At 41.4% G+C, this 13,131-nt stretch overlaps 1 protein-coding gene across 1 annotated transcript in view; it reads right to left on the reverse strand.

Annotated features, from left to right (window-relative positions):
• kif26b (kinesin family member 26B) overlaps positions 1 to 13,131 on the reverse strand; it is a 98,299-nt gene that overhangs the window by 5,808 nt on the left and 79,360 nt on the right. Inside the window, exons 11-25 of the mRNA XM_011492476.3 lie at positions 12,394 to 12,592; positions 8,655 to 8,826; positions 7,787 to 8,125; positions 7,492 to 7,662; positions 7,138 to 7,273; positions 6,799 to 6,994; positions 6,606 to 6,707; positions 6,336 to 6,463; positions 6,009 to 6,188; positions 5,611 to 5,915; positions 4,798 to 5,497; positions 3,774 to 4,708; positions 3,190 to 3,419; positions 2,832 to 2,966; positions 2,525 to 2,739 (exon numbers count right to left, since the gene is read on the reverse strand). Of these exons, the coding sequence (XP_011490778.1) occupies positions 2,525 to 2,739; positions 2,832 to 2,966; positions 3,190 to 3,419; positions 3,774 to 4,708; positions 4,798 to 5,497; positions 5,611 to 5,915; positions 6,009 to 6,188; positions 6,336 to 6,463; positions 6,606 to 6,707; positions 6,799 to 6,994; positions 7,138 to 7,273; positions 7,492 to 7,662; positions 7,787 to 8,125; positions 8,655 to 8,826; positions 12,394 to 12,592 (4,143 nt within the window). The remainder of the gene's footprint in view (positions 1 to 2,524; positions 2,740 to 2,831; positions 2,967 to 3,189; positions 3,420 to 3,773; positions 4,709 to 4,797; positions 5,498 to 5,610; positions 5,916 to 6,008; positions 6,189 to 6,335; positions 6,464 to 6,605; positions 6,708 to 6,798; positions 6,995 to 7,137; positions 7,274 to 7,491; positions 7,663 to 7,786; positions 8,126 to 8,654; positions 8,827 to 12,393; positions 12,593 to 13,131) is intronic.

Consider the following 13,131-nt stretch of genomic DNA (forward strand, 5'->3'; position numbering starts at 1 on the left):
ATTTAACTAAGCAGATGAGTTTAAACAGATGTGGGTATTAGTATCTACCTGGTGATCAAATTTCATTCTTACCTGACAAATAACATCATTTTCCAGAGATTTAGAACTGCAAACAATATAACTTGATTTCAGAAATGTTCAATTACTAACGCAATGTTTTACTGCACACTAACAATTGCATTCTCAGATAAACGTAGAGTTAGAGTGTATGAAAGAAATAGATAAAAAACTTGAGATGATTTTCCATTTGTGATGCTTTCAAATTTTTCTGTTCCGCTTTGGCATTTATATTATCAAAGTAAAAACCTTCTTTTTTAACATTCCACATGTTCCTCCCCTCCAGAGTTTATGTAAGTTTACCTATTATCCAAGTTACTGTAAAAGAAACCATTCTAAGGAAAAAGAAAATCAATGGAAACATGCAAAATAAAATGGTAAACGTTTCCATTATTAAAAAAAGGAAAGAACATAAGTCAATGGTTTTTATTGTGTAAAACAGTAAATGCTTGTATTTAACATGCAGTTTGAATTGTTTATACCTCATATGAATTATGCAAGATGCATCCCTGTACTGAGTAAATGTAAGCAGTGCAGATGCCTTTTAGAAAAGAGGGCATATTTCAAATCTGCCCAAGGCCTTTTGGCGTTTGCATGTGAACTCCTGACATACATAAGTGTCTTAGGTACTTTAGGTTCTTTCTCAACAGTAGCTGCAGCACTTTGTACCCCCTCCACTCACCTAATGTCAGCAGAAAAATAATAAATATTAAACATAAACTGACAAACACAGGTCTAGAATCAAGATATTAAGGTGGAAATCAACAACATAGCAGTGACATCAGTGAGTCAAGAGGTTCATCATGTTAACCGCTTTATAAAAAGGACAAAGATCAATAAAATCAAATTTATATATGTCAGGTTTTTAAAGACTCTCCTTTAGATATTCTATTTACCTGTATTTAAGCAGATACAGACCCTCTGAGACCAGTATCTCTTTTACAAGAGTGCCATGGCCAAGAGGTCAGCAGCACATAGAAAAACAGCTTCATCGAGGAAAGACACATAGAAAAGATAATAAAAAAAGGAAAACAAAACCATAAAACTTTCATGTAAGAGTAAAACTGTTAAGATACAGAAGAAAATCAAATTACAAACACAAGTGCTGTTCAAAGGATTCATTATTTTTGATTAAATTGTACAAAAAGCACTGAAAGTTTTTAAAGTATTCCAATATTCTGGTGGATTCACTCTTATTCTGGTCCAATTCACAACCCCCCCCCCCACACACGCACAAACTGGTAGAAAATAGCTCACGTTCACATTTCAAATTCAAATTTCCAGTCATGTCGACAGAAATGAGAGTTATCAGAGGAACTGAGAGATAAGCGTGTGAAGGAAAAAAGACCCGATCTTAATAAGACCGCAGCCGTCTTCTGGTGAGACTGCGTCGCACAAAGGTCAAACACAGACATTTGTGCTGCTGTGTTGCTGAATAAAACTGGACAAAAAAAGAGCGCAAGCCTGCTGAGGGGGAGGTAGTGCAAAAAGAGAAAATGTAGACAAATGACTCAGAAGTAGAAAAAGCTGAATTCTTGTTAGTGCATCAAGAATTGGCCTCTGAAAAAGATTTTCTTCCTTCTTTTCCCGTAATCTTGCTGTAATTACATTTATTTTTATGAAGGTAAATATCTCATTGTGTCTTGTATGGCAAATTAACAGACTTTAGTGTTTCATTCTTGTAGTTCAAGCAAAAAAAAAGATATTTCAATATTTAGTGAGTCTGTCAGGATAATTGTAGTTTAAATCATAACCTGAGACACAACAGGACTTACCTCCGACATGATTCCATGCACACATCCACTCTCAAGCTTATGCAGGAGAGCAATTTAACAGACGCATTAGCAAGCTCTGCATTGTGTTCTGGTGAATATATATTCATTAAAGCCCACGCAGACACGCTCACTCATATTTCACAGATGGGTGATCAGGGTCACCTTTCCTACCTGGAACCTCCTGCTGCCGCAGCTTTTTTACCTTTTTGGCTCCACTGTTCTCATTGTGACCAATAGATTATCCTCACATGGCTCTTCTTCTTTCATTTGATTTTTTCTATTTGTTTTTTATTTTATTTTCATGATAGAAGGAAGCCTGGCAGGAAACAGTTTTTTCCTTGAATATCAAGGCTCAGCATGGTAGCTGAAAAGGGAAAAATGAATAGATAATGGGGATTGATTTGATGGAAATGGTAATCTTTGTGTGATTGAATTTTCTTCCACTGATTTAAGTCTTGATTGTATATTTATAAAAACCAAAAGTGTGTGAATGGATGTGGTTGTGGTCCTGTCTCCACAGGGTGATTGTGGGATCAAGAGGTTCCCATGAAGTTTTGGATTACTCTAGCAGCTTCTCAATTTGAACATGTTGGGTTTGAACCCTTTAAATTATTTTGGTTTAAAGTCTTTAACAAAGATATAACACCAGGGTATTTTTTTGCCTAAAGAGTTATGGAAGTGTGAACTCAGACCTATGTTGCTCCTGTTCTTCTTGCTGCTCTTGGAGCTCCTTCGGGAGGAGGTGGTGGCTGAGCTGTGCTCGCTCAGGGACTCTTGAGCAGATGAAGTGCTTCCTGTGTTCTCGCTGCTGTCTCTCAGCATGCTCTCATAGCCGCTGCTGCCTCCACTGTGGTAAAACAAGGCCGTCTTCCCCATGGCTGGGGGCAGCTCACCGCTCAGCACACTACTGTAGAGGCGAAACAACATTGCAGCTTCAAATAAAACCCAAAAAGGAACATTTTCACATTTGGGCATTTCTGTGCGCACTTAAGCTTTTACCTGTTGTCGCTTGCATGGCCGCTGCTGCAGCGATGTGGTTTTCTTGGAGCAGTTATCTTGCTGTAGGGGGAGGGTAGGGTTTGCACCACAGCAGCTCTTTCCTCTGCATGGCCATTCCCTCCTGCTCCATCTCCACTAAGAAAAAAAAAACACGGGGAAAAAAATCAATAAAAGAATTCGTATCTTCGAATTTGCACCTTAGATTGTGCACTTTACATCTTTGCAAGTATTTTTTATTATTCTTTATTGACTTTGTCACTTTTGTTAATCAGTTGATAGTTTCAGTGGGCATGTATTTTTTTGTTTTAGACGCATTGTTGATTATCTGGTTTTTCAAAGACTATAAAGTCCAAATAACCTTGTTCCTCCCCCCTTTTCCTCTGCTGAATCTGTGCTCCCTCCTTGGATGTGGTGCCTGGATCTGGACCCTGCGTTTCCTTGAAGGAGCTCTGAGATTCTGCTGTTGACAGCGCGCAGAGGCAGCTTGGCTGTCAGGCTCCCCCCTCGACTGCGACACAGAGATTGGGTGGACCAGGATCCAGGAGTAGGTCCCTGCTGCTGCACCGGACCCTGGACTGAGGTCTGTGGCTGAAAAGACATCAAAAAGGTTGGTAGAAACAGACAGATAAAGGTGCTATCCAGTTTGTCACGATTTTAGGATAAGTACTGAATAATAATGTTTTTCAAGAAAAGACTAAAAACGTCCTTTTTTTTACCGTGATAAAAAACAAAACTTTTTCCATTCAAAGTCGTATGCAGGGGCCCAACATATACTGTCGGTGTGTAATAGTCAGATAAATCAATTTTCCACATCTTTTTTGAAGATCTTGTTGCTATTAACTCCATATTAAAGGTCAATATTCTGCTTATCTCAACTTGATCAAGTGATATTTTGTTATTTTAAGTGGACAAAGTTTGTTTTTTGGTAACAATGCCTCTTACCTTTCCATGAGGTGGAAGACTGGAGCTCCGACTGTTTGTTTGGCTTAAAGACTTGGTAGAGAAGCTCAGAGTCTTTGTGCTGGAGGCAGACAGGCTCCTGGTCTTGGGGTTGCCGGTCATGAGCAGTTTGTTGACCGCCGAAATCTTTGAGCTACCACTGCTCTTGGCGGGTGAGTGTGGCGCGCTGCTTGGACTGGCACTGCCACTGCAGGTGGGGCTACTGGGGTTGCCAGTGGGAGACGATACAGATGCAGCACGGGTGATGCTGCGACCAGTCCGAGGCATGGTGGTGTCCCCCTTCACCCCACCTCCCCCTTTAAGGCTCTCACCTCTCTCCAGGGAGAAGCAATCGTAGTGGTGGGAACCACTGTGTGAGCTGTGGACTCGCCCCAGAGAGTTTGTTCTGTTGGCAAGCTGTTCCAACTTGGCGCTAAAAAGTCTGCTGCTGTCGATGCTGGAGCCACGCTGCCTACTGACTCCTGCAGAATCACATCCAGGCATCCCAGCATCATCTGCTGAGCTGCTCCATGACGAAACACTGGATGGAGGAAGAGGGCTGACTGCTCTGTTCCTCTGGTCTAAACTGGACTTTCGCACTGGCGGTAGCGGTGGCATTCCTCCCTTTTTATGGGAAAAAAATCCCTGCTTTCTGCTTGAACTCCAGCGGTCCAGCGTGGCGCGGGGGCTACATGGGTTTGAAGTGGTGACACCAAGGTTCTGGTACTCCATTCCACAGTCTAAGCCGTCATGACGATTGATTCGGTGCCATCCACGGGGAAGACTAGCTGTGCGGTTGACATCTGGGTTGTAGCTACTTGCAAAGCATTCACCTTGAGCAACAGTGGTGACCATCTCACATCCATCAACCACTCTTTTAAAGGAGTCTGAAGATGAGAAAACTTCCCTGCCAGAACCAGAGTTGCCACAATCCACACCTGGAGATAAGAATAACAAGGAAAATGAACTTTAAGAAAAGATCAGACTTGAAAATGGTCATTTGAAGCAAAGGTAGATTGTGTCCTACCATCCCTGCAAGAACCTTGATGATCCATACTCTCACTTCCATTTCTGTTTCCCTCCTGGGGTTTTAAAGAGTCCACCTCAGTCTTCTCTGGTTTCACGTTGCATACTACTATCCCACTGGATGTTTCCTGCTCCACACCACGTTTCAACCAGGGATCCTCAAAGCTCATCTCACTGGAAATAGAAGCTACCGATGCTGCGTTGGACTTGACTTTGCCTTTCGTTAAAGCAGTCTTTGGTGAAGATGAAAGGATGGTGGGCTCCTTTATGACCATAGGTTTGACAGCCATACATGGATGAACATTGCTGCTGCTTTTGAAGGGAGAGATGTTTCCAGGGCGTGACAGAATCTGGATGTTGGTGGTCGCCATAGATGAGGGTATTTTTCCACATCCGTCTCTGGATGCTTGATCTTTCTCAGGTATGTCCACTGACAGAGTCAATTCCCCCTCCAGACTCCGTCTTCTAATACCTTCTGCACCTTGATAGCTAACCAAACCATCAACTCCAAAGTCTTGGCTGGATTCAGGATCAGCCAGCGCCTCCCCTTGTTGACTTCGGGACTGGCTGAAGCTGTGAAGAGACTGATCCGCTTCACTGCTCATGCTCAGATCACTCATCCAGGAAGTAATGGAGGAACCACAGGAAGGTATCCCTGTTCCAAAGGCTTCGCTTTCTGTCCTCAACTTGGCCATTGCCACCTGCAACATAACAACCAATGGACTCCAGTATCTGATTTCAAGCTCTGGTTTAAATTACATTTGCCAATTTTAGGAAAGAATTTGAGTGGCGTAAGCAGGATATTCAAACATACCTCTGCCATGGCAACCACCTCTTTAACCCCTGAGGATGTGACAGGACCAGGGTCCACGGGATAATTCCCCAGAGCTCCATCTGAAGCACTCATGTTGCTGATGGACTGAGACTCGGGAGCAAGTGCAGCCTCTGAGCCACACTCGCTGTTAAAGCTGATGATGCTTATTGGACGACAGGACAGACTCTGAGCCTCAACGAGAGCAGTAAGATCCAGCTCCTCATTGCCCATGGCAGTTGCAGTGTGCACCAACTCATCATCTCCAAGAAACACAGCTCCAGATGATGAAACTGCTGGTCCTGAAACTGCAGGTTGAAGACAAAAAAAAAAGAGTTACTCGTGCCTTTTATTTGCTACCCAAGAATTTCAGTTGGTGGGTTTGATGTGTTTTCCTTTACCCTCCTTGAGTGTGTCCAAAGGTATGGGTGGGACATCATCATCACAGAGTGTCTCAGCTGAGCCCAGACTGGCAGACAAAGAGGCAGTTGGATCTCTGATTTGTGGGCTCATGCCTGCAGGAGAAGTCCTGGACAGCAGAGACTCTGTGGATGACCGGCCACTGTCTGCAGCCAAACTGTCTGCACAGACACGTGCAAAATAATTATCATGGTGAGACCAGCACAGGATATATGGACTGTGATGGAACAGCGACTTGTAAGACGGAAGAACGGACACGTTTCTGATTTTCTTGGAAAAATGACTGTAAATGATAATCTTAAACTTACTGTCTGAGGTTATGGCATCTGAAGGCTGGGCATCTTGAACCAGAGTGTGAGACGACAGCGAAGGTGAAGCTGGCATCACTCCTTTCTGAGTGTACACCTTACATCGCTGTGATGGAGATGATGGAGGCCTGAAAGGGGTCATTCATGGTGTGTCATAAACAGTCATTCTTATTTTTTAGATTGAAATATATCCTCTACTCTATTTGTTTTTAAATGAGCTTCTTATTGGGTTTTAAAATTGTGCAGTATAGTTTTACTTTTATGCTTTACCTGTATTCTGAGGTTTTGGTCAAGCTAGCAATGCCCAGACGTGGCGATCCAAGAGGGCGCCCCTTTCCATCTGTATTCCCTCCTACATTCAGATTCTCAAGGCTTTACAGACAGATGACAAAGAATGAAAAAAACACATTGTTTAACATACTTTACTCTCCCTCTGGTCGATCAGCTTATATACAGACAGCACCTGTCATTTAAGTGGGAGTTCAATGCCCTGTGGAGGGGGTTGGAAGTGAGGCTGCTGCTTCCTATCACACTCCTGGTACTTGTAACTACGGGGGTGCCAGCAGTCTGGGCGAGGCTGTGGATCATCGTCTGGGCCAGCTCTGCCTTTTCTACGACCTCTTTAATGTCCTGCAGCTGTTGGTCATTGCTGCTGTGCTCTGCGTCACAAGGGAACAGGGGCACAAATGTTAGATCACAAAGCAAATTTTAAGTGAAGCTGCAGAGAAAAGTTGACTTATACATGAAACCAGATAACAACATAAACATAAAGAAAAGGGAAAACTTTGCTCTAAGTTCTCACCGTTTTTTATTTCTGCATCCAACGCTTCTGCGGATACAGGACTGACAGCAGAGCTTGAAACAGAGGAGGAATGACATGATTCCTGTTTTTCTGCTTGTTTGGTGGCTGGAATCTCTTCAAAAGGAAATTTGGCCACCTGCATGAAAGAACAGAGTAATTATTGTTTTTCCATCTAAAAATAATCCATGTTATTTCTAATAAAACGTGTTGATTGATGAGCATAAAAGGTGAGCTTGATATCAAGTTAATTAAGAATAAGACAAAGCTTAGCTTCTCAAAAAAAAAAAACTAGCCTCACAGATTTTTCAGGTACATTTTGTTGTATAAAAGAATAAAGACAAAAGTTTCGGTTACCTCCTCACTTCCGTCAATGCAGTCAAGTCTCTCTTGAAGCTCAGCAAAGGTGTTACACTTCAGGCATTCAGCCCCCTCCTCCGGAACTGGGGCCAGCGGCTGACCGAGCAGTGACTGAGAGGGCTGAGACTGTGGCTGAGACGAGCTGCCGGGCTGTTCGTCTGGCTGAGACTGCAAGTGCACGAGGAGGAACCACTGAGACGTGAGTCACATCATGCTTTTTTTTTTTTTTGCACAACTATCCTCATCAAAGCAGATTATTGTCAAAGCTATGATATTAATATTGTCCAATCACCTTGTTCTGCACTACAGCTCCTGGACTTTGTGAGGGTGTCTGATGCTGCTCTGACGTTTTTGCTCGAAGCAAAGCTGGAATTATCGGTACAAATTCAGGCGGACCCTCGTTGTCTGTCAGCTCTCTGTCCGAGACTGCAGCACCGTTTGGGCCCACGTAAATCACTGTGTCGCATGACTGCTCACTGCTGGAGTATTCCTCAGGGTCACTGGACAGCTTCAGCAGCGGTAGGTCAGAGTCGGTGTCGCCACGGTGATGGAAGGGTCGCAGGTGGGTGGGACGACGCATGCGACCCTCCTCACAAGAACTTTCTCCTCCTGAGGAGCTGGAAGTGTATTGCTGGAAAGAAGATTACATGAAAGTAAAAAAGGAAAGAAAAAAAATCTAGTCCCCTTTTCCAATCAAACATGTCAAGGTCATCAAGATAAAAGACAGGAAAAAAAAATTAAAGATCTCTACTGAGATTTGAATAAAGCACATTTGCACAAACTTCTCCCTTTTTTGCAGCTTTTGGCAGATTTTTTTGCTGGCTATTTTTACAAGATGAGGCCTATAAGGGTTTTTCTGCTGCGCTGAACCATTCAAATGGCAGGAGAGATGGTGTCAGCAGCAAAACGAGAGAAGCTGGCAAAATGTAGAAAGTATTAAATAGTACAACGCACACTCTCTAGAAGTGAGGTTATCTACAGTAAAATGCCATTAACCACTTTCTATTAGCACATTGTGTTTCGTCTCAAGTCTTGCAGGTTCACCAAATAACATTCAAAAACACAAATGGGCAGCTGAGACAATTTTTTTTAAACTACTTAAACCATAAAAATAATGCTTAAACGATCATCATTGCATCTTAATGAAGCATCAAACTCACCACCGTGACTTTAGTTTTCTTCTTTTTCATGCGGAGAACACGAGACGCAATTTGGATGGTGGAAAGGGTTTCTGAGAAATCTCTGGGTAAGACAGAGATGTGAGCAATCATGGTGGTCCGGCAGTTCATGTTGCCTAGCGACTCCCTAAGCAACATGGTCAGCTTGCTGTCCCTGGTTACAGATATACACCAAGATGTTAGCACTCCAGACAGGTTGGAAATTGATACATAGTCACTTAAGGGTTTGAAGGCAAAGAGGCAATCTTTAAGGAGAAAAACTTGTAGGCCTCTGACTTTATGAAGAACTTATCCTGATCTTTATGCTAAATATGATCCAAAAGAAACTTTAGTCTTTGAACAATCACTTCTTATAACATGAAGTGTAATATTAAAGGATGGTCTGACTCTTGCAAAAAGGTTTACATTAACAGATGGGGAGGGAAACTAGGCTGTTTGTTTAAGAAAAGACTTTCTCCTGGGTGGGCCACTGCACAGTGTATTGAGGCCTGAAGGCTGACAGTGAGTACTGCTCCTCTGTGGCCTGTTATCTCATGCTGTTGTCCCCCTTTTTTTTTTTAGAAAAAAAAAAAAAACACAGCCTGCAGTCAAGTCTCCCATACATGCAATGCGTGCACTTTTACATGCACACTCAAAGCATGTGCGCAGTCCTATCTTGACCTTCTCTTTTTCATCCTTCTTCCCTTTTTTTCTGCCTCAGGCTCTAACAAACTCCTCCTTTTTCTGCTTCACTCTGTCTTTATATCTTCATTTCTCCCTGAGATTAATGTAGGTAAACTCATGACTCATAAAGTATTCATCTGAATATTAATTCAAGCGCTGAGCATGTTGGATTAGATCTTAACTTCCAGCCTGTGCTAGATTTATTTTCAGGACTTAGCCGAGATAAATGACTGAACATATAAAAACTAAACTCTGTCTACATTAAATGCTGCTTCTGAACACCTTCATCCCAGAAAATGCATTCTAAAACCGGAGCATCCAAAGACAAAATGTATATAATCTCTGACTTTCATATTAGCTGTCTTTTTGGAAACTTTCTGAGGTTTATGTTAACGCAAAGCTATAAATATAGAGATGAAATTATGACTGCATGAGTCAGATTACAGTCATGGAGTTTTGTGTTTAGAGAAAAGTATAGAAAAATTAAAAGAAAATGTTAAAAATGACCCAAGATTTTCTTCTTTTTTGATTTTTTACATGTTTTTTAAGGCTTTAATGCATTTTATGACTTACTTTATGACTTTAGCTCAGCTTTCATTAATCTTTATATTTAGATTTAGTTTATAATCACCTCAGTCGTTCATGCTTTATAACACAACACAAAAATGTATTGTTGACAAAGATTTTATTGACAACATAATTGGTTACGTCTGTAATTTAGAGTGGTTGTAATAACCCTGCTGCCATCGAAGCAGAGCTTGTCTGTTTTCCATTGAATCATAGATAACTTAGTGATCATTTTCAAATCTATACTCAAAACTGAGGTGTTACATGTGCCTTTGTATAATTTTCCCAACTAAATTCTAGCACACTTTTTATTTTGCAAATCCTTTCCCAACAGTCTGTGTCTACTGTGGTTCTTTTGGATGTGAGAGAACGCATGGGGCTTTTGATGACAACTAAATTATATCCACCATAATAAATTACTGTGAATACTGTACTGTGTAGTACTGTAAATAAATACTGTGAAATAAGGAGCAGAGTTCCAGAGCACTCTATCTGGAAAAATATTGGCAGGTCAAATTATTTAACGTCCCTTGCAAAAGGCTGAAAGTGGTATGGAAAACTGGGTGAAATGTTTGTATATTTGTTCTTCTGGGATTTTAATCGAATCAAGGATTTGTACTAAACCTTTAGTTTGACTGCATACTATGACTGCCCTATAAAACACATCATGTTCTCTTCATGCATCTTCGTGTCGGAAAAAGAGCAATTTTGTTGTAGTCGTACTTAGACTTTTTGCAATGATAGTAAAGGCAATTCAAAAACTATAAAACATCTTATCTGAAGACCAACTATATTTTTATCAGTTGAAAAGTGTTCCCTGTGGTCTGTCAATTATGATTGTCCAGTTTTTAACCAAAATTAAAAAAATAAAAACCTTTTTTAAGACATATTTTCTGGAGACCAGCAGGAGTTCACCAGAAATTTACCTCTGAGTTATCCCTATCATTTCTTTGTTTAGACTCTCCCCTGCTGGCCTACAGCCCCTAACAACCCCAAGCAAACATTAGCAGTGCAACAGAAATGTTGAGCAACATGGGAGCTATCCAGCCATATAGTTTTGAGCCAGATTCCAGCTCAGACAAGGAAAATGAAGCTTTTAATGTATTTATTTGTCTGCAGGTGGATGCATCGGAACTGGAGTGGAGAAGCGAGACTTTGGACCGCCCGTTGCAGCTGCTGCATCAAACCTGAGCTTTTTCAAATAGCTGGTTTTTATCTGCTCCGGATCCAACACAAGTTAAATAAAGATACAGTTTCAATCTAAAAATATTTTACTTATGACCTCCATCAAGAAAATGCTACAAGAACATGTTCAAAACACCAACATTTAAAAACCTACTCCAAATAAAATTGTGTTTTTGGGGCATTTAACATGTCCTTGTGGCAGTTTTCTCTTGATGGAGGACATTTATTAAGAAAATTAAGCCCAAAATTACATCTCTGAGTATTTCTTTACTCAAATTGTTGTGAATCGGGAGCACACATTACAAAAAAATCAAATGGAAAAATAGTTTATTTGTAACAAAGAAAAATATGCTTGGTGGGCCACAAGCTCCCTTCTTGGAAGGGAAAGGGCGGCGGGGTTGCTCTGTGTCAACGGTCCCGCCCACAACTCAGAGGCGAATTTCGGAACTACAGCCGCTCTGCAGAAACTAAGTCCTAGAATGGTGATTGAAAGACCACTGGGTAAGATTTTAGTATAGATCAAAACATGATTGGAGTGGGTCTTTTAAAGTTTTTGTTTGATCCCCAAAATAAATCAAACTGCATTGTAAGCACCTTCGTTTTTCATGTATCATTAAGTTTTGACCTACTGTGTTTTCTTTATTCAGAGTAGTTTTTAATCTAAAACTGCGATTTAAAACAAATTCACCAGAAACAATTGAACATAAACTGCTAAAATAATCCATCCACTATCTGTGATTGTTCAGATTTGCCCCTCTTAAGCAAAGCTTTACTTACAGCTTCAAAGCTAATGTTAACTGTTACTTAGTTTGCAATGTAAATTTAGAAGAGGATTAAATTAACCTGGCCAGGAGCACAGAGGTACATAGCCTCAGGAGATTAGAGGAGAAAGTAGAACGGAAGAAAGTCTTTGAACAGGGTTTAAGGAGGACCCACATGATTTTCCTCTTCTGACTCAACTGTAGCAGTCCTGATTTTTGCCCCATTCCATGTGTTTATGTTTTTCACTTGATTAGCTTTAGTCTGATTTGCGCTCACTGCCAGTCAGCAAACCACCAAAACGAAAAGGATGAATATGGAACAGCAGCTGTTGTTGTTTCAAACATTAAGTCCCCCAAATCTGAGGTACCTAGAGAAATCTGCCTCCTGCTTTCCTTTCTTCCTCTCCTTCGGCTCAAAACATCCTGCCATCCTCCTCCTTAGTGTTTTTTTTTTCCACTTTTGTCTCACTCATTTGATAATTTAACTTGTATATTCTGCCACCCTTTCCTTTAACCAGCTCTTCTATGTGCACTCGGATGCCTACTTGTATGGGATGTGTTTGCTCCCGTTAACCAGAGCCAGGATGACGTTGCCCAGCGCAGACAGCGACAAACACAGCGGAGCCGAGCTGGGTGAGGAGTTCTCCCTGTTTTTGCCACCGCCTCCTCCTCCTCCACCCCCGAGCTCTTTAACATCACAGCTGCCCAGATCCAGCAGGTGGAGGCGACTCCGGCCTCCCGACACTAGCAGATGCAACAAAAAAGGGGGGCAAGAATAGATGAGAAGACATGCAAAAAAGAAACAAACTGACAAGGCAGTCTCTCCATATTTAACAGTAACAAAATACTGCATCTGGAATATATAATGGTTTGAAATTGGTCAAAATGGTATAATCAAAAATCATTCATGACCTGCTGTTACATCCCAGCACATGTTTGAATGAGTGTCAGACTCTTAGGAAACAAATGACCACAATAAGCAGCTGGTTTGTGGATTTGTTCATGCACACAAGTGTGCTCTGGACAGAAAAAGGAACGGAGGCAATAAGAGCTGCGTTGCAGTTCATTTAAGCCTCAAACATGATCATAAATTGTCTGTAAATTGTAGAAATAAAGAGGAAAGCAGTGGCTAATTGCTGCTGCATAAATATGGCACAAATCAAGCGTGAGCAGAGTCTCCTATCACCTCAAAACACACCTCAAAAAGGAGATTACTGTTTGTCACTGATGTTAAATGAGGCCCGGTTTCTGCTTTGGTTGATTTGCACAGATGACCTGTTATA

Source organism: Oryzias latipes, chromosome 3 (genome assembly GCF_002234675.1).
Source record: "Oryzias latipes chromosome 3, ASM223467v1".
NCBI lineage: Eukaryota > Metazoa > Chordata > Actinopteri > Beloniformes > Adrianichthyidae > Oryzias > Oryzias latipes.